Source organism: Nerophis lumbriciformis, linkage group LG32 (assembly GCF_033978685.3).
Source record: "Nerophis lumbriciformis linkage group LG32, RoL_Nlum_v2.1, whole genome shotgun sequence".
Taxonomy (NCBI): Eukaryota; Metazoa; Chordata; class Actinopteri; order Syngnathiformes; family Syngnathidae; genus Nerophis; species Nerophis lumbriciformis.
In genome coordinates, this window is record NC_084579.2 from 5471243 (window position 1) to 5492648 (window position 21406).

The 21406-nt window shown below is 39.5% G+C and overlaps 2 protein-coding genes across 4 annotated transcripts in view; one reads left to right on the plus strand and one right to left on the minus strand.

Moving 5' to 3' along the window:
* The first annotated feature begins 3535 nt into the window (after nt 1–3535).
* Nucleotides 3536–13043, plus strand: crybb1 (crystallin, beta B1). Its single transcript, XM_061927012.2, has 6 exons — nt 3536–3719; nt 4958–5106; nt 5174–5292; nt 5426–5558; nt 5657–5799; nt 12478–13043. The coding sequence occupies exons 1-6, from the start codon at nt 3590–3592 to the stop codon at nt 12653–12655; spliced, it is 852 nt and encodes a 283-aa protein (XP_061782996.1). The 5' UTR covers nt 3536–3589; the 3' UTR covers nt 12656–13043.
* Nucleotides 13044–20730: 7687 nt separating this feature from the next.
* LOC133574882 (electrogenic sodium bicarbonate cotransporter 4-like) overlaps nt 20731–21406 on the minus strand; it is a 39143-nt gene continuing 38467 nt past the window's right edge. For all 3 annotated transcript variants that reach the window (XM_061927215.1, XM_061927218.1, XM_061927216.1), the window contains one exon: nt 20731–21340. In XM_061927215.1, the coding sequence (XP_061783199.1) occupies nt 21101–21340 (240 nt within the window). In that variant the 3' untranslated portion in view covers nt 20731–21100. The remainder of the gene's footprint in view (nt 21341–21406) is intronic.

Below are 21406 nucleotides of genomic sequence, written 5' to 3' on the forward strand. Positions count from 1 at the left end.
ATAGCTAGTTAATATATGAGCCAGCTAGTTATAACATTAGTGAGATAGTTAGCATATGAGCCGGTGATTTAGCATATAAGTTAGCACAACAATTAGTGGTTTAGCGCATTAGTCAATGAGCTAGCACTTCAGCTAGTTGACTAGTTTATTAACATGTAAGCCAGTTAGTTAATATATAACCCAGTTTGTTGGAATGTGAGCCAATTTAGTTAAGTTTAGTAGGCAACTTAGCACATTAGACAAGTAGTTAGCATGTGTGTCGGGTAGTTAGTATATTACCTAGTTAGTTAGCACATCAGTAAGTTAGTTAACACTATAGCCATTTAGCTAGCATATCAGTAAGTTAGTTAGCACATTAGCTGGGTAATTAGCATATGATCAATTAGATAGTATATAAGACAGTTAATTAGCATATACAATAGCTAGTTAATATATGAGCCAGCTAGTTATAACATTAGTGAGATAATTAGCATATGAACCAGTTATTTAGCATATAAGCTAGCACATGGGTAAATTTGCACCTCAGTCTGTTAAGTAGCATACGAGCCAGATAGTTAGCATATGAGGTAGCTAAGTAACATATCAGACAGTGAGTTAGCACATCAGTCAGTTAGTTAATATATGAGCCAGATAGTTAGCATATAAGCCAGTTAGTTAGTACATCAGTTTGTTATCAAATTAGCCAGCTAGTTAGCACACCAGTGAATGAGTTTGCACATTTGTCAGTGAGATTGCACACCAGTCAACTAACTTCTAGTGGACTTGCATGTTAGCTAACTTAACATGCAAGTCAGTTAGTTAACATATCATCCAGCTAGTTAGCATATGAGCCAGAAAGTTGTCTATGATAGCTTTTCAGTCAGCAAGTTAGAAATTTAGCACATTAGATGGGTAGTTAACGTTTGAGTCAGTTATATAGCATATTACCTAGTTAGTCAGCATATAAGATAGCTAGTTAGCATAAGTACTGGTTAGTTGCCATATTAGCTCGTTAGTTAGCATATCACGTGACAACCTCTGAGGAAGGCAACAGTTGTGGCCGAAATAAACGCAGGTCTGGCTATGAGAATAACAAAATCGCATAATTTTTCAAAGACCTAATGAACCTCTTTGAATTAGCATATCGGATAGCTAGTTAGCATATGAGCCCGTTAGTTAGCACATCAGTCAATTAGTTAGCCCATCAGTCAGGTAGTTAACATACAAGCTGGTTAATTAGCACATCAGTTAGACTTAGACACATAAACTTTATTGATCCACAAGGGAAATTGTTGCACACAGTAGCTCAGTTACAAAGGATGGAAAGGGTAAGGATGGAAAGGATAATGCAGGTATAAAGTAGACTAAACATGTACCATAGTAGCAATATAAAATACAACATATATGTAATATTCCATCCATCCATCCATCTTCTTCCGCTTATCCGAGGTCGGGTCGCGGGGGCAGCAGCCTAAGCAGGGAAGCCCAGACTTCCCTCTCCCCAGCCACTTCGTCCAGCTCCTCCCGGGGGATCTCGAGGCGTTCCCAGGCCAGCCGGGAGACATAGTCTTCCCAACGTGTCCTGGGTCTTCCTCGTGGCCTCCTACCGGTCGGACATGCCCTAAACACCTCCTTAGGGAGGCGCTCGGGTGGCATCCTGACCAGATGCCCGAACCACCTCATCTGGCTCCTCTCAATGTGGAGGAGCAGCGGCTTTACTTTGAGCTCCCCCCGGATGACAGAGCTTCTCACCCTATCTCTAAGGGACAGCCCCGCCACCCGGCGGAGGAAACTCATTTCGGCCGCTTGTACCCGTGATCTTGTCCTTTCGGTCATAACCCAAAGCTCATGACCACAGGTGAGGATGGGAACGTAGATCGACCGGTAAATTGAGAGCTTTGCCTTCCGGCTCAGCTCCTTCTTCACCACAACGGATCGATACAGCGTCCGCATTACTGAAGACGCCGCACCGATCCGCCTGTCGATCTCACGATCCACTCTTCCCTCACTCGTGAACAAGACTCCGAGGTACTTGAACTCCTCCACTTGGGGCAAGATCTCCTCCCCAACCCGGAGATGGCACTCCACCCTTTTCCGGGCGAGAACCATGGACTCGGACTTGGAGGTGCTGATTCTCATCCCAGTCGCTTCACACTCAGCTGCGAACCGATCCAGTGAGAGCTGAAGATCCTGGCCAGATGAAGCCATCAGGACCAAATCATCTGCAAAAAGCAGAGACCTAATCCTGCAGCCACCAAACCGGATCCCCTCAACGCCTTGACTGCGCCTAGAAATTCTGTCCATAAAAGTTATGAACAGAATCGGTGACAAAGGGCAGCCTTGGCGGAGTCCAACCCTCACCGGAAACGTGTCCGACTTACTGCCAGCAATGCGAACCAAGCTCTGACACTGATCATACAGGGAGCGGACCGCCACAATCAGACAGTCCGAAACCCCATACTCTCTGAGCACTCCCCACAGGACTTCCCGAGGGACACGGTCGAATGCCTTCTCCAAGTCCACAAAACACATGTAGACTTGTTGGGCAAACTCCCATGCACCCTCAAGGACCCTGCCGAGAGTATAGAGCTGGTCCACAGTTCCACGACCAGGACGAAAACCACACTGTTCCTCCTGAATCCGAGGTTCGACTATCCGGCGTAGCCTCCTCTCCAGTACACCTGAATAGACCTTACCGGGAAGGCTGAGGAGTGTGATCCCACGATAGTTAGAACACACCCTCCGGTTCCCCTTCTTAAAGAGAGGAACCACCACCCCGGTCTGCCAATCCAGAGGTACTGCCCCCGATGTCCATATGTAATATTTACATATTATATATACAGTATATAATATATACTATAGTTAGAACATTAGCCAGTTAGTTGGCATGTTAGCCAGATTGATTGATTGATTGATTGATTGATTGATTGATTGATTGAAACAGTACATATTCCGTACAATTGACCACTAAATGGTAACACCCGAATAAGTTTTTCAACTTGTTTAAGTCGGGGTCCACGTTAATCAATTCATGGTAATTAGCACATCAGTTAGTTAACATATTAACCAAATGGTAAGCATCTAAGATAGTTAGCATGGATCTACAGTTAGCACATCAGTTAGTTAACGTATTAACCAAATGGTAAGCATCTAAGATAGTTAGCATGGATCTACAGTTAGCACATCAGTTAGTTAACATATTAACCAAATGGTAAGCATCTAAGATAGTTAGCACGGACAAGCATGTAGCAGCTAATCACAGTTAGCATACATGCTACTATAGCCAGTTAGCATACATAGGCTAGAAAACCTAGTTTAGGACAAGCAGAAGCTAATTAGCAAGTATGTGCAAAGTAGATAATTATGTGAGATGTAGTTTGTTGTGTGTCTAAATGAAAGTGTGTTTCAATGAGGTTTGATGAGCTACTAATTGTGTTTGTTGTGTGTCAGAGATGACATCATTGTCGGTTGGTTACATTCTTGTCTTTCAGCCCCCAAAAGCAACACCAGCCTGAAATGCCGCGCTCAGCGCTTTCCTTTCCTGGTCAAAGTGCTTACAGGCTTCCAGGCCTTGCCATGACCCGCTTGGCTTTGGCCCGATCCGACTGTGATGACAAAGCCTTTCTTTTGTGCCGGCGCCGTCCGCGCTCCACCTTTGCCAGACTATATAAGCCGGACCGGAGCTGGACGACACCATCTTGGTTCAGTCTGCCTCTCGCCGCACTGCAGGACAGACCCTAACCCAGGTAAGTACGCACACCCGCACACGCTAACGTCCAGAGGTGGGTAGAGTAGCCAGAAATTGTACTCAAGTAAGAGTACTGTTACTTTAAAGATTTATTACTCAAGTAAAAGTAAGGAGTAGTCACCCAAATATTTACTTGAGTAAAAGTAAAAAGTATGTTGTGAAAAAACTACTCAAGTACTGAGTAACTGATGAGTAACATACACACTCATATCATATATATATATATATATATATATACATACATATACATTGATATATACAGTATATCATTTATATGTATTTATTTTGCTGTTTTTGTTTACATGTTAAAGGTGTTTTAATGAATATACATGCATGTTTAACATATAGATTCCTTTCTTTCATGAAGACTAGAATATAAATTGATGTATTACCTGATTCTGATGACTTGCGTTGATTGTAATCAGACAGTAGTGATGATAACGTCCACGTTTTCAAATGTCTGTCTAATACCACATGAAAGTGGTGGGTTTTTGGCATCTTATTTGTCCAGCTTCCATATTCGTTTTTATACACTTTACAAGAAATATATTGGCGTCAAACTCCGTAGCTTGCTAGCTTGTTTGCGCTGGCTTTCGGAGACTCTTATTTTGAAAGCGCATGCGCGATGGAGCGGCACTTTTATTGTGAAGACAGGAACGTCCTCATGTGCGGTCAGTCTTTAGGCTTTTGACGGGAGGTACGGTTGAAATAAAAAAGTATCTTTTTTCCTTCACACTTTTGATTGATTGATTGGTACTTTTATTATTAGATTGCACAGTACAGTACACATTCCGTACAATTGACCACTAAATGGTAACACCCCAATAAGTTTTTCAACTTGTTTAAGTCAGGTCATGTGACCACCTGGCTCTGTTTGATTGGTCCAACGTCACCAGTGACTGCATCTGATTGGTGGAACGAAGTGAAACGTCACCAGTAAGGCAGGCACTTTGAAGGTCTGTCTGACAGACCAAAACAAACAAAGCGTGCATTAACAGATCGATAAAAATTAGTAGCGAGTAGCGAGCTGAATGTAGATAAAAGTAGCGGAGTAAAAGTAGCGTTTCTTCTCTATAAATATACTCAAGTAAAAGTAAAAGTATGTTGCATTAAAACTACTCTTAGAAGTACAATTTATCCCAAAAGTTACTCAAGTAGATGTAACGGAGTAAATGTAGCGCGTTACTACCCACCTCTGCTAACGTCCTCATCCGTCACCTGCGTCTCCCGCCCAGACTCTCCTGAAGCCCCCCGCCATGTCTCAAATCGCTAAGTCCGCCTCCAGCCTGGGCTCCGACCCCAAGGACAAGGGAGTCCCGACCCCGGCCGCCTCCAGCAAGGCCACCAAGACGGGCGAGCCCGGCGCCGGGTCCTTCAGGGTGAGTCAGCCTGGGCGTCAGGACCTAAGTACTCGGTAGAAATGTACTGAGAGTTCTGTGTGTGCAGATCATGCTGTTCGACCAGGAGAACTTCCAGGGCAGGATGGTGGAGCTTCAGAGCGAGTGCGTCAACATTTGTGATCGAGGTCTGGACCGGGTCAGAAGTCTCATCGTGGACAGCGGCCCGTAAGAGGACACACCCTCCCCTCCCCCGGAGACAAGTTGATGTGTGGACCTGTGCACTCATGGCTCTGTATGTCTACACCCCCTCCCCAACCTCACCCCTACCCCCATGCCGCCGCACCCCCCCCTCTTCCAGCTTTGTTGCTTTTGAGCAGACCAACCTCCGTGGCGAGATGTTCATCCTGGAGAAGGGAGAGTATCCTCGCTGGGACACCTGGAGCAACTCCTACCGCAGCGACTGCCTCATGTCGCTCAGGCCCATCCGCATGGTACTGCCCACTGACCCCCCCCGCCACACCCCCAACACTAGAACCTCACTGATGTTTAGCATGATGCTTATGATAGACCACTGGCTTGATGTTGACAGGACAGCATGGAGCACAAGATCTGCCTGCACGAGCTGTCTGACTTCAAGGGCAACAAGATGGAGATCCAGGAGGATGACGTTCCAACCCTGTGGGCGCACGGCTTCTGTGACAGAGTGGGCAGCGTGAGGGTGCCCGGAGGAGCGTAAGTTCACCTTTTGAATCTTTTGAAAGAAACCTTCCACAAATATTGTCCGTGTCAGGACGATGTGGGCCACAATCTTCTTGTCCGTCATATCATCACAAGTCGTATCATCACAAACAGGCCCGGCCCTAACCAATCTGGCGCCCTAGGCAAGATTTTAGGTGGCGGCAACCCCCCCCCCCCCCCCCCCCCCCCCCCCCCCCCCACATCGGCAGTGAAGTGTATATACTCACAAGAACCCGAATAGCTTTGTCTTTGACCTTTTTTTTTTTACTTACAACTATACCTAATATATAAAGGGGTGGAAAAGTGACTATTACCTGCAGGGCAAACATTAGCTAACCAGAAGGCAATAACAATGTAAACAAAAAACACCTGCTTAAAATATTCTAAAAATAGCAACAATTCAAATATCCTTTATAATATTGTAACCGAGGGTTTATATATGTCGCCTCTACGGTATAAAACTACAAAATAATAAACACGGAATCTCCAGTTTACACGAGGACCCTTTATTTACCTTCTTTTCAAAACCTTCGCTCCACTCCAACAATGTGACCTCACTTCCGCTCTTAGCGCCTTCAAAATAAGAGCTCAAGGCATATACTGTATGACAGCGCAGGCCCGGCCCTAACCAATCTGGCGCCCTAGGCAAGATTTTAGGTGGCGCCCCCCCACATCGGCAGTGAAGTGTATATACTCACAAGAAACCGAATAGCTTTGTCTTTGACCTTTTTTTTTTACTTAAATAAAGCAAATTAACAATCAGAATAGTTAACAAGATTAAAAAAAATATGAATAAATAAATGAATGCAAAAAATAAAAAATGAATATATGAAATACAATATTTTTTACATACATATTGCTTAATTTACATTAATGATGTGCACTTTAACAACTAGGCTTACAACTATACCTAATATATAAAGGGGTGGAAAAGTGACTATTACCTGCAGGGCAAACATTAGCTAACCAGAAGGCAATAACAATGTAAACAAAAAACACCTGCTTAAAAGATCTAATACAAATGTCCCTGAGGAATGTAAGGTGGGAGTACTGTAATTACCTAACGTTACATTATTATTTTCCATAACAATTTAGCCCCCTCCACAAAATTAACCCGACGTTAAAACAGAACTAGCTATTTATTGATTAGCAATTGCCGAATCATGTAACATTAGCTTAATGCTAAAAAGCCAGGTTACTATCACATTCTGTAACAGACAAATCATTTCATGTAGGCTAACGTTACCTACCTGCTACCTCTGTCTTTTCTCGTTTCTCCTCCTCTTCTTTTCTCTTTTTTCTTCCCTGGGCACCTGACAGTTTTGGCCGTTTTGACATCTTGTGTTGATTTTTTGATGTGGTGACGTCCAAAAAGAGTCATGATACGGGAAGGGAGGGGCGCACCGTGCGGGGGGGGAGGGGCGTAATGTTGTAACAAATAATATTTCTATTAAATAGGCTTTACTTTGCATTTTAATTAACGTGGGATTATTTTTTTGTATTTAGAAATAATAGTACCAACTTTTTTTTTTTTTTTTTTTTTTCTCCAACATTTGTGGCACTGGCGTGGCGCCCCCTGATGGACGGCGCCCTTAGCATTTGCCTATACGGCCTATGCCACGGGCCGGCCCTGATCACAAATCATATCGTCACAAGTCGTATCATCACAAGGCCGAGAGCCGACTCCACGGCCTTCTTGTCTGACACTTAAATATTGTCTAATTATGCAAAAATATGTTATCAAACATTTTCTGAATATAAATAAATACTAATAATGATGATTTCAAAGCAAGTTATCCATCAAATTGTGCAATGTAAAAGTAGCGATAGATTTCATGGTCACATTGTGAAATTTACTACGTTTTTTTCAGCATTTTTCTCTAAATGAAAAAAAAAACAGTGCTTTTTTTTTTTTACTGTAATAAACTGTGCCGTTTTGGCATTTACAGTAATACACCGAAAAATATACACTTGTTGATTTGCGGTATAAAAAAACAACAACTAACTGGCAGCTCAGGTGCCAAAATTTTACTGTAAAATAGCGATAGATTTCATGGTCACATTGTGAAATTTACTACGTTTTTTTCAGCATTTTTCATCTAAATGAAAAAAAAAAACAGTGCTTTTTTTTACTGTAATAAACTGTGCCGTTTTGGCATTTACAGTAATACACCGAAAAATATACACTTGTTGATTTGCGGTAAAAAAAACCAACAACTAACTGGCAGCTCAGGTGCCAAAATTTTACTGTAAAATAGCGATAGATTTCATGGTCACATTGTGAAATTTACTACGTTTTTTTCAGCATTTTTCTCTAAATGAAAAAAAAAACAGTGCTTTTTTTTACTGTAATAAACTGTGCCGTTTTGGCATTTACAGTAATACACCGAAAAATATACACTTGTTGATTTGCGGTATAATAAAACAACAACTAACTGGCAGCTCAGGTGCCAAAATTTTACTGTAAAATAGCGATAGATTTCATGGTCACATTGTGAAATTTACTACGTTTTTTTCAGCATTTTTCTCTAAATGAAAAAAAAAACAGTGCTTTTTTTTACTGTAATAAACTGTGCCGTTTTGGCATTTACAGTAATACACCGAAAAATATACACTTGTTGATTTGCGGTATAAAAAAACAACAACTAACTGGCAGCTCAGGTGCCAAAATTTTACTGTAAAATAGCGATAGATTTCATGGTCACATTGTGAAATTTACTACGTTTTTTTCAGCATTTTTCTCTAAATGAAAAAAAAAAACAGTGCTTTTTTTTACTGTAATAAACTGTGCCGTTTTGGCATTTACAGTAATACACCGAAAAATATACACTTGTTGATTTGCGGTATAATAAAACAACAACTAACTGGCAGCTCAGGTGCCAAAATTTTACTGTAAAATAGCGATAGATTTCATGGTCACATTGTGAAATTTACTACGTTTTTTTTCAGCATTTTTCTCTAAATGAAAAAAAAACAGTGCTTTTTTTTTACTGTAATAAACTGTGCCGTTTTGGCATTTACAGTAATACACCGAAAAATATACACTTGTTGATTTGCGGTATAAAAAAACAACAACTAACTGGCAGCTCAGGTGCCAAAATTTTACTGTAAAATAGCGATAGATTTCATGGTCACATTGTGAAATTTACTACGTTTTTTTCAGCATTTTTCATCTAAATGAAAAAAAAAACAGTGCTTTTTTTTTACTGTAATAAACTGTGCCGTTTTGGCATTTACAGTAATACACCGAAAAATATACACTTGTTGATTTGCGGTAAAAAAAACAACAACTAACTGGCAGCTCAGGTGCCAAAATTTTACTGTAAAATAGCGATAGATTTCATGGTCACATTGTGAAATTTACTACGTTTTTTTCAGCATTTTTCTCTAAATGAAAAAAAAACAGTGCTTTTTTTTTACTGTAATAAACTGTGCCGTTTTGGCATTTACAGTAATACACCGAAAAATCTACACTTGTTGATTTGCGGTAAAAAAAACAACAACTAACTGGCAGCTCAGGTGCCAAAATTTTACTGTAAAATAGCGATAGATTTCATGGTCACATTGTGAAATTTATTACGTTTTTTTCAGCATTTTTCTCTAAATGAAAAAGAAAACTGTGCTTTTTTTTACTGTAATAAACTGTGCCGTTTTGGCATTTACAGTAATACACGGAAAAATATACACTTGTTGATTTGCGGTAAAAAAAACAACAACTAACTGGCAGCTCAGGTGCCAAAATTTTACTGTAAAATAGCGATAGATTTCATGGTCACATTGTGAAATTTACTACGTTTTTTTTCAGCATTTTTCTCTAAATGAAAAAAAAACAGTATTTTTTTTTTTTACTGTAATAAACTGTGCCGTTTTGGCATTTACAGTAATACACCGAAAAATATACACTTGTTGATTTGCGGTAAAAAACAACAACAACTAACTGGCAGCTCAGGTGCCAAAATTTTACTGTAAAATTGCAGTTTTTTTTTATTTACAGTAAAAAAAACAAATTAAATTTTACAGTAAAATTCTGGCAACTGAGCTGCCTTTTTTTTAAACCATAAAAACAGCGGTACTGTTTTTCTATTTACAGTAATATACACTAAATATTGAGGTGAAATTATTGCAACTTACCATATTTTTTTTACATTTTATTTAAAAAAAAACCCACTAATAAAATGCATAAAAACATGGTGTAATAATATTATTTACTGTTAGAGCCAAACATAACTGCTATGTGGCCCTCAGTGAAAACCACTTTGACACCTAAAATGTCCACGTGAAGCCTCGGTGGCAAACATGCTGAGTGTTTGTGGTTTTGTTGTTAGAATCAAGAAGAATTGTTCACAGCAACACAAACACACTCTGACATTTTCTTTTCTCTCATTCAAAACTGCTGAGCAAAAAGTTTTAATGGAACTAAACAGCCCTCTCGTGTGGACTAACTGTGTATTGCAACTCTTTGAAAGATTAAAATAAACGCGGTCTCAGATGGAATACTTGTTTCAGTACACTTAAGTACCTTAAGATGGAATACTTGTTTCAGTACACTTAAGTACCTTAAGATGGAATACTTGTTTCACTACACTGAAGATGGAATACTTGTTTCAGTACACTGAATACCTTAAGATGGAATACTTGTTTCAGTACACTTAAGATGGAATACTTGTTTCAGTACACTTAAAATGGAATACTTCTTTCCGTACACTTACGTACCTTAAGATGGGATACTCGTTTTAGTACACTTATGATGGAATATTTGTTTCAGTACACTTAAGTACCTTAAGATGGAATACTTGTTTCAGTACACTTAAGTACCTTAAGATGGAATACTTGTTTCACTACACTGAAGATGGAATACTTGTTTCAGTACACTGAATACCTTAAGATGGAATACTTGTTTCAGTACACTTAAGATGGAATACTTGTTTCAGTACACTTAAAATGGAATACTTCTTTCCGTACACTTACGTACCTTAAGATGGGATACTCGTTTTAGTACACTTATGATGGAATATTTGTTTCAGTACACTTAAGTACCTTAAGATGGAATACTTGTTTCAGTACACCTAAGATGGAATACTTGTTTCAGTACACTGAAGTACCTTAAGATTGAATACTTTTTTCAGTACACTGAAGATGTTATACTTGATTCAGTACACTTACGTACCTTAAGATGGAATACTTGTTTCAGTGCACTTAAGATGGAATACTTGTTTCAGTACACCTAAGATGGAATACTTGTTTCAGTACACTTACGTACCTTAAGATGGAATACTTGTTTCAGTGTACTTAAGCTGGAATACTTGTTTCAGTGCACTTAAGGTGGAATACTTGTTTCAGTACACTTAAGATTGAATACTTGTTTCAGTACACTTAAGATGGAATACTTGTTTCAGTACACTGAAGTACCTTAAGATGGAATAATTGCTTCAGTATACTTAAGATGGAATACTTGTTTCAGTACACTGAAGTACCTTAAGATGTAATTGTTTCAGTACACTTAAGATGGTATACTTGTTTCAGTAAACTTAAGATGGAATACTGGTTTCAGTACACTTAAGATGGAATACTTCTTTCAGTACACTGAAGTACCTTAAGATGGAGTACTTGTTTCAGTACACTTAAGATGGAATACTTGTTTCAGTAAACTGAAGTACCTTAAGATGGAATACTTGTTTCAGTACACTTAAGATGGAATACTTGTTTCAGTACACTTAAGATGGAATACTTGTTGCAGTACACTTAAGATTGAATACTTGTTTCAGTACACTGAAGTACCTTAAGATGGAATACTTGTTTCAGTACACTGAAGTACCTTAAGATGGAATTCTTGTTTAAGTACACTGAAGTACCTTAAGATGGAATACTTGTTTCAGTACACTTCAGATGGAATACTTGTTTCAGTACACTTAAGTACCTTAAGATGGAATTATTGTTGCAGTACACTTAAGATTGAATACTTGTTTCAATACACTGAAGTACCTTAAGATGGAATACTTGTTTCAGTACACTTCAGATGGAATACTTGCTTCAGTACACTTAAGTACCTTAAGATGGAATTATTGTTTCAGTACACTTAAGATTGAATACTTGTTTCAGTACACTTCAGGTGGAATACTTGTTTCAGCACACTTCAGATGGAATACTTGTTTCAGGACACGGAAGTACCTTAAGATGGAATACTTGTTTCAGTACACTTAAGTACCTTAAGATGGAATTCTTGTTTAAGTACACTTAAGGTGCAATACTTGTTTCAGTACACTTAAGATGGAATACTTGTTTCAGTACACTTCAGGTGGAATACTTGTTTCAGTATACTGAAGTACTTTAAGATGGAATACTTGTTTAAGTACACCTAAGTACCTTAAGATGGAATTCTTGTTTTAGTACACTTAAGGTGGAATACTTGTTTCAGTACACTTAAGGTGGAATACTTGTTTCAGTACACTTAAGGTGGAATACTTGTTTGAGTACACTGAAGTACTTAAGTATGGTAATATGGTGTGTGGAGGGTTGAATAACAAGCTGAGGTGTGCTCCTGCTCAGGTGGGTGGGCTACCAGTACCCCGGCTACAGAGGCTACCAGTACTTATTTGAGTACACTGAAGTACTTAAGTATGTTAAATATAGTGTGGAAGGTTGAATAACAATCTGAGGTGTGCTCCTGCTCAGGTGGGTGGGCTACCAGTACCCCGGCTACAGAGGCTACCAGTACCTGTTTGAGAGCGGAGACTTCCGGCACTACAACGACTTCTCGGCCCTGCAGCCTCAGATCCAGTCGGTGCGTCGCATCAGAGACATGCAGTTCCACCAGAGAGGATGCTTCACCTTCACCTCCTCCAGCAAGTGAGCCACACCCGCTGGTGCAGCTTTTTACCCTCCACTGACTCCTTTCTCTCCATCCCGGGAAAGACCACGGACTTTTTATGGTGCTAACTAATAAAACACGTTGTGGAACAAAAAACAATCAAACCTCCGGCCTTTTACTCCATCACACCTGGCGTGATGTCACTGCAGGTGAGACAGCTGTCAACATGGTTCATCACACCTGGCGTGATGTCACTGCAGGTGAGACAGCTGTCAACATCGTTCATCACACCTGGCGTGATGTCACTGCATGTGAGACAGCTGTCAACACAGTTCATGTACCTGGGAAGTTGGACGTCAAGATGGCCACATCTACGGAAGCTATTTTTTTGCCTTTGCCTTGTCTGAAATAAACAAGTTACAGGAAAACATGGACTCTTTCTTCAACCGTCAAACATGGTGGGTGAAGAGGAAACTGTATATACTAGAGATGCGCGGATAGGCAATTATTTCATCCGCAACCGCATCAGAAAGTCGTCAACCATCCGCCATCCACCCGACGTAACATTTGATCAGAACCACACCCGCCCGCCATCCGCCCGCACCCGCCCGTTGTTATATATCTAATATAGACGATGCAAGGCATTAGTGAGGCATACCTGCCAACTACTCCGGTTTTCATCAACCTATTCCGGGTTACGGTTGCAGTGATAAAAAATACGGTTTTTCATTAATTAAAAAAAAAAAAGGGTGAAAACTACGCGAATTGCACCTTGTGCAGACAAGATTTTTCGATCGGACACGGAGGAATTAGCGATGTAAAAGACCACGTTGGGACAAAAAAACACAAGTCTAATGCCGTTGCTAGCGATACAAGTGGAAAACTTTCAACGTTTTTCGTCGCCCAAACAGATTCTTTGGATGTGATAAATGCCGAAGTTTTATTTACGGAGGCAATAATTGAGCATGGACTTCCAATCGCACTGGCTGATCACATGGGACAGTTAAATGTTTGTAATGCAACCTTTAAAAATCATTACGCGGTGATCGCGGTCCCAAAAATAAACTTTTCTTGCATGATAATGTCCAGAAAAACTCGCTTTATATTACTATAGAGTCCTTTTAACGAATGAGTTTGATGGTTTATCACAAACCTTAAATGAAAGAAGTCCTTTGTTCTCCTGCACCATGCATGCGCTTTGGCCTTGCTTCGTGTTTGGTGCGCAATAAAGTTACCATATCATTTTTGCAGTATGATCAATCTGATAGAATAAATTTGGATTTTAGCCACAAAAAGGTAATGACACCAATGTTATCTATTGGAATTGTTTAGTACTGTTATACTGTTAAAAGTGTTTATACTATTTATGCTTTCAAGTCCAAGTTGAAGAAATCTTGTTAAATGTTGACAGCATAACTACCAAAATACAGAAGTATGTCCTTAATATTTTTGCAGTGCTATTTCTGTTGAAAAGTTAAAATGATTACATTAGAGATGTGATGTGCCACTTTTCAAGTATCTGATGGCTTAAATTAATTTTCATTAATTTTTCATATTTTGAATTCTTTTGAAAGGCTTACAAAAAAACTACATTTGAATTGTAATTCCATGCTATTGACAGGACTATTAATTTTAATGAAGTTAGCTTACCATGTTTACAGTATGATCATTGTGATAGAAATGTGAATTTTAGGCACAGAATATTTTTTACAATTGAACAAGGCAGTAGATTATACAAGCTTGGACAGAAAGTTAATAATGACACCAATTTTTTTTTAATGGAATTGTTTAGTACTGTTTTACCATTTGTTTACTGTAAAAAGTGTTTATACTGTTTATACTTTCAATTAGCAAATTGAAGTCTTGTGAAAGGTTGACAGGATAACTGGCATTAACCGTCAAAATAATTTCAAACTATTGAAGTTAGCTTACAGAATAAACATGTCAATCAACCCATATGATTTTTGCTGTAATATTTTTGTTTTGAAAAGTGACTGTGACTGTTAGAAAAGTGATGGTTTTAGCAACATTTTAACCTGTCTGAATGCTAATAATCATTTTGCGTCGGGGGGCGAAGCCCTGAACCCTCCACCAGGACTTTGTCCTGGACCTACCGGGGCCTGCGGCCCTTGGACCCTGGCTACTAGGTTTTTCTGATTTCAAAAGTTGGCAGGTATGGTGAGGTTATAAAGCTTTTGCCTGTTAAAGAAAGGAGACTGATCCAATGCAGCACAGACATTCGCTTGCCACGCTGTCACGACCCAGACGCACACCAGTGCGCAATCATATGGGAGCCGCGCTGAGCGCACCTCCAAGCGCGTCTCGCTGCCGGCGACGGCCGGGTATGGGCCCGACGCTCCAGCGCCATCCATTTTCAGGGCTAGTTGATTCGGCAGGTGGGTTGTTACACACTCCTTAGCGGGTTCCGACTTCCATGGCCACCGTCCTGCTCTCTATATCAACCAGGGTGAGCCCCACCCCTTTCGTGAGCGCACTGCGCGCGGAGTGACCCCTGTTACGCGCCCCCGGCAACAGGGGTGGCGGGCAGGTAAGCTGCGCGGGCGGAGCGCGCGGAGTGACCCCTGTTACGAGCCCCCGGCCACGGGGGTGGCGGGCAGGTAAGCTGCTTAGCTGCTGCGCGTGACGCCGGCCGCGGCGAAGGCGGACGAGGCGGGGTGTCGGTGCGGTGGGCGCGGTGGTGACCCTGGACGTGCGTCGGGCCCTTCTCGCGGATCACCTCAGCTACGGCTCCCGGTGGGGCCCTCTCGAAGGAAGGGGCCTCGGTCCCGGACCCCGGCGAGGCGTCCCTTCTCCGCTCCATAAAAGTGTCCATCTCTTTTTTTTTCTTCTTCTGTTGTGGCATATGCAGCAGGTGCCTGCTCGTTTTTCGTATGTGGGTAACAACATTTAACTATGTATATATATTTCCCAATTGGTTTAACTGCCACCCGCCTGAATCTATTTGAAATCTAATTTTTTTTATTTCAATCGCCCGACCCGACCCGACCCGACCCGCGGATAAAATCTAATTTTTTTTAATTTCATCCGCCCGATCCGCGGATAATCCGCGGACTCTGCGGTTGTGCCCGCAAACCGCGCATCTCTAGTATATACCACTTGCTAAAAGGATGTATACAGTATATACCACTTGCCAAACGGATCTATACTGTACAGTATATACCACTTGCTAAAAGGGTGTATACTGTATATACCAGTGACGTGCGGTGAGGTTGATGGCTGGTGAGGCACTGACTTCATCACAGTCAGATTTACAAACATATGAACCCTAAAGAGTATCTTATTCACCATTTGATTGGCAGCAGTTAACGGGTTATGTTTAAAAGCTCATACCAGCATTCTTCCCTGCTTGGCACTCAGCATCAAGGCTTGGAATTGGGGGTTAAATCACCAAAAAATATTCCCGGGCGCGGCGCCGCTGCTGCCCACTGCTCCCCTCACCTCCCAGGGGGTGAACAAGGGGATGGGTCAAATGCAGAGGACAAATTTCACCACACCTAGTGTGTGTGTGACAATCATTGGTACTTTAACTTAACTTTAACTTTACACATACAAACTGTAGCACATTTAATAAAAAAACGTTATTATGGTCTTACCTTTACTTAGAAATGCGCCGCTGTTGTGCTGGATTAATGAACCCCCTGATGGGAGTGTTATATCAACTAAAGCCCTCACTTCAACTTTCCTCGTGCAAGATTGAATCTATTTAAAAAAGTGTAACCGAGGGTTTATAAATGTCGCCTATACTGTATGAAACTACAAAACAACAAACACGGAGGCTCCAGTTTACACGAGGACCACTTTATTTACCTTCTTTCAAAAACCTCCGCAACGTGACATCACTTCCGCTCTTAGCGCCTTCAAAATAAGAGCTCAAGGCCATATACTGTATAACAGCGCATAACGGGAACTTAACATCACAAAGAGGAAAGCCCATGAAAATAGGTTACAAAAGTTATTTAATAAGAAGCCAAAAAGTGCAAAAACAATAATGTTCGTGTTGGAGGAGTTGTGAATTAGGTACACCTGCAGTCTGCAGGTGTACCTAATGTTGTGGCCCTGCAGTCATTCACAACTCCTCCAACACCAACATTATTGTTTTTGCACTTTTTGGCATCTTATAAATAAATAAATGATGAATGGGTTACACTTGTATAGCGCTTTTCTACCTTCAAGGTACTCAAAGCGCTTTGACAGTATTACCACATTCACCCATTCATGTCATGTAAATATAAGGTATTATTGTTATAATTACATGTCATGTAAATATGATGTATTATTGTTATAATGACATGTCATGTAAATATAATGTATTATTGTTCTAATGACATGTCATGTAAATATAATGTATTATTGTTATAATTACATGTCATGTAAATATGATGTATTATTGTTATAATTACATGTCATGTAAATATAATGTATTATTGTTATAATTACATGTCATGTAAATATGATGTATTATTGTTAGAATTACATGTCATGTAAATATAATGTATTACTGTTCTAATGACATGTCATGTAAATATAATGTATTATTGTTATAATTACATGTCATGTAAATATGATGTATTATTGTTCTAATTACATGTCATGTAAATATAATGTATTATTGTTATAATGACATGTCATGTAAATATAATGTATTATTGTTATAATGACATGTCATGTAAATATAATGTATTATTGTTCTAATGACATGTCATGTAAATATAATGTATTATTGTTATAATTACATGTCATGTAAATATGATGTATTATTGTTATAATTACATGTCATGTAAATATAATGTATTATTGTTATAATTACATGTCATGTAAATATGATGTATTATTGTTAGAATTACATGTCATGTAAATATAATGTATTATTGTTCTAATTACATGTCATGTAAATATAATGTATTATTGTTATAATTACATGTCATGTAAATATGATGTATTATTGTTATAATTACATGTCATGTAAATATAATGTATTATTGTTATAATTACATGTCATGTAAATATGAGGTATTATTGTTAGAATTACATGTCATGTAAATATAATGTATTATTGTTATAATTACATGTCATGTAAATATAATGTATTATTGTTATACTTACATGTCATGTAAATATGATGTATTATTGTTATAATTACATGTCATGTAAATATAATGTATTATTGTTATAATTACATGTCATGTAAATATAATGTATTATTGTTATAATTACATGTCATGTAAATATGATGTATTATTGTTATAATTACATGTCATGTAAATATGATGTATTATTGTTAGAATTACATGTCATGTAAATATAATGTATTATTGTTATAATTACATGTCATGTAAATATGATGTATTATTATTAGAATTACATGTCATGTAAATATGATGTATTATTGTTAGAATTACATGTCATGTAAATATAATGTATTATTGTTATACTTACATGTCATGTAAATATAATGTATTATTGTTATACTTACATGTCATGTAAATATGATGTATTATTGTTATAATTACATGTCATGTAAATATGAGGTATTATTGTTATAATTACACAAAATGTGTGAGTTACAAGAAAACACCTGAAGGTTTTTTGATGTTTTGCCAATATGTGGAACCATTGTCTCGTTGTGTCCCTCCTAGTGCAATAATTGTTGTGACACCTGCCTCTTTATATGTGTTGGACACGCCTTTCTACTTCCGTTTTGTCCACTTTATCAACGTGGGAGGTAGGCAGAAAAGTGTGTTTTATTGTCTTATTAAGAACTTAAGTTCACTATTTATTGTTCTGTATTATTATATTTGTGTAGGAGCTCGACAATTGGCAGAAAAATATTGACTATATTTGTATTTCCGGTATCGTCAGTTAACGTTTTTATTTCGCTGCGTCATCGTACGTGACTCCCTTTTTGGCCACGATATCAACGTGAGAGATAGGCGTTCACGCCACGACAAAAAAGTGTATTTATTGTCTCTTTTAAGAACTTAAGTTCACTATTTATTTCTGTATTATCGTACTTTGTGTAGGGGTTCGACAATTGGCAGAAAAATATTGACTATATTTGTATTTCCGGTATCGTCAGTTACGTTTTTATTTTGCTGCGTCATCGTACGTGACTCCCTTTTTGGCCACGATATCAACGTGAGAGATAGGCGTTCACGCCACGACAAAAAAAGTGTATTTATTGTCTCTTTAAGAACTTAATTTCACTATTTATTGTTCTGTATTATCGTACTTTGTGTAGGGGTTCGACAATTGGCGGAGAAATATTGACTACATTTGTATTTCCGGTATCGCCAGATGCACTGCCGCGAGTAAAGTGCCGCTGAGCAGCGCCCCCTGGTGGCCGGCGTCTTTGTTACATCCTACATGTGATTGGACAAGAAATGAAAAAGATAAATGTACTGGACGTGCTAGCAAATGAAAGTAGACCACGGAACAAATACTAGGATTTAGGTGGTAAATGTAGGTCAGTGTTTTAGTAAGCCTGTCCACATTTACATGGTTCTACAACGAGTTTGCTCTGAAGCAGGGAGGGGTGTCAAACAGGTTTTATGAGATGAGTTTGCTGAGTATACAAATGAGCTGACATTTTTTAAAATGTAAGAACCTGCTGTTCTCAATGTGTCCACTGGATGTCGCAATAGAGGCACTTTTTTTTGATTGATTGATTGAAACTTATATTAGTAAATTGCACAGTATAGTACATTTTCCGTACAATTGACCACTAAATGGTAACACCCGAATAAGTTTTTCAACTTGTTTAAGTCGGGGTCCACGTTAATCAATTCATGGCTGCTTCTAACTTCATTGGGGCGGTATAGCTCGGTTGGTAGAGGGTTCCAGGTTTGATCCCTTCTTCCGCCATCCTAGTCACTGTTGTTGTGTCCTTGGGCAAGACACTTTACCCACCTGCTCCCAGTGTCACCCACACTGCTTTAAATGTAACTTAGATATTGGGTTTCACTATGTAAAGCGTTTGAGTCACGAGAGAAAAGCGCTATATAAATATAAATCACTATGTGTGATTCATGAAATGAGTCCAAATTCACAAGTTTTGTCATAGATGATGTACAGAATAAAACACATAGTGGGGAAATTGACTCATTTACATAAGTAATAATTAGAGATATAATGGCTTTTTTGCCGATATCGTCCAACTCTTAATTACCGATTCTGATATCAACCGATGCCGATATATACATTCCTGGAATTAACACATTATTATGCCTAATTTTGTTGTGATGCCCCACTGGATGCATTAAACAATGTAACAAGGTTTTCCAAAATAAATCAACTCAAGTTATGGAAAAAATGCCAACATGGCACTGCCATATTTATTATTGAAGTCACAAAGTGCATTATTTTTTTTTAACATGCCTCAAAACAGCATCTTGGAATTTGGGACATGCTCTCCCTGAGAGAGCATGAGGAGGTTGAGGTTGGGGGGGGCGCGGGGTTGAGGTGGGGGTGTATATTGTAGCGTACCGGAAGAGTGAGTGCTGCAAGGGGTTCTGGGTATTTGTTCTGTTGTGTTACGGTGCGGATGTTCTCCCGAAATGGGTTTGTCACTCTTGTTTGGTGTGGGTTCACAGTGTGGCGCATATTTGTAACAGTGTTAAAGTTGTTTATACGGCCACCCTCAGTGTGACCTGTATGGCTGTTGTCCAAGTATGCATTGCATTCACTTGTGTGTGTGTGAAAAGCCCTAGATATTATGTGATTGGGCCGGCACGCAAAGGCAGTGCCTTTAAGGTTTATTGGCGCTTTGTACTTCTCCCTATGTCCGTGTACACAGCGGCGTTTTAAAAAGTCATACATTTTACTTTTTGAAACCGATACCGATCATTTCCGATATTACATTTTAAAGCATTTATTGGCCGATAATATCGGACATCCCTAGTAATAATTTATTTTTATATTATTTATTTAATCTTCTGATAGATTCAAAACAACACCAATGGGAGCATTTTAAACGTAATTCCACCTCTTTGATTTATGAACATTATGACATCATTTATTTAGGAAGAATAAATGACGACAAATGAAGATTGAATACTACTAACTGCAACATTGAAGTGCTCTATTTTTAAACACAGAAAACAATCTGAGGTTGTCTTTTATTTTGAAGTTATCTTGCCATGGTATAGATATCCTTCCACGTGGCCCCTGAGCTAAAATGAACTTGACACCCCCTGTTCTAAAGAGACCACTTTTATTTTGTGACATCTAAACACAAGGTGGCACTCTACAGAGTAAGCGGCTCATAAATATGCACATTTCAAAATAAAAGAGATACATTAGGCGGCATGGGGGCGGAGTCGGGGGCCAGCATCAGGTCACTGTAGGGGACGTGCAGCTTCAGCACACAGTACCTGGGGTCTGCTTGGTTCTGATCGCAGGTCGACGTGGAGTACCGCTCGGACTCCTGACACACACACACACACACACACGTACACAAGGTTGTCAGGACTAGATGGCGGCCATCTCTGAAGTGGCGAGTGACAGTGAGACTGATTTAGAGACTCTAGCAGGCGGAGCTAAGGTGAACAGATCAGACAAAAAGTCAACGTGAACTTTATTGAAGGTCTTCACACATGAGGGGTGAGGTGGGGGGTACTCACAGTCACAGGTGGGTGCGGGAAGGCAAACGTGGGCGGAGTCTGGCTCTAAAACCTCCATGGGAATCTGAGAGGGGGCGGGACCGCGAGGCTGAGCGAGACAAAGTGGGAGGAGTCAACATGCAGGGGAAAAAAAAAGACCACCAAGGCAAAACGT

What these genes read in the sequence shown, in the direction of transcription:
- crybb1 (XM_061927012.2), top strand. Translation starts at nt 3,590, where the DNA reads ATGACAAAGCCTTTCTTTTGTGCCGGCGCCGTCCGCGCTCCACCTTTG. An exon ending in CCGGCGCCGGGTCCTTCAGG is followed by an intron (nt 5,107 to 5,173) that starts GTGAGTCAGCCT and finishes CTGTGTGTGCAG; the next exon opens with ATCATGCTGTTCGACCAGGA. An exon ending in CGCTCAGGCCCATCCGCATG is followed by an intron (nt 5,559 to 5,656) that starts GTACTGCCCACT and finishes TGATGTTGACAG; the next exon opens with GACAGCATGGAGCACAAGAT.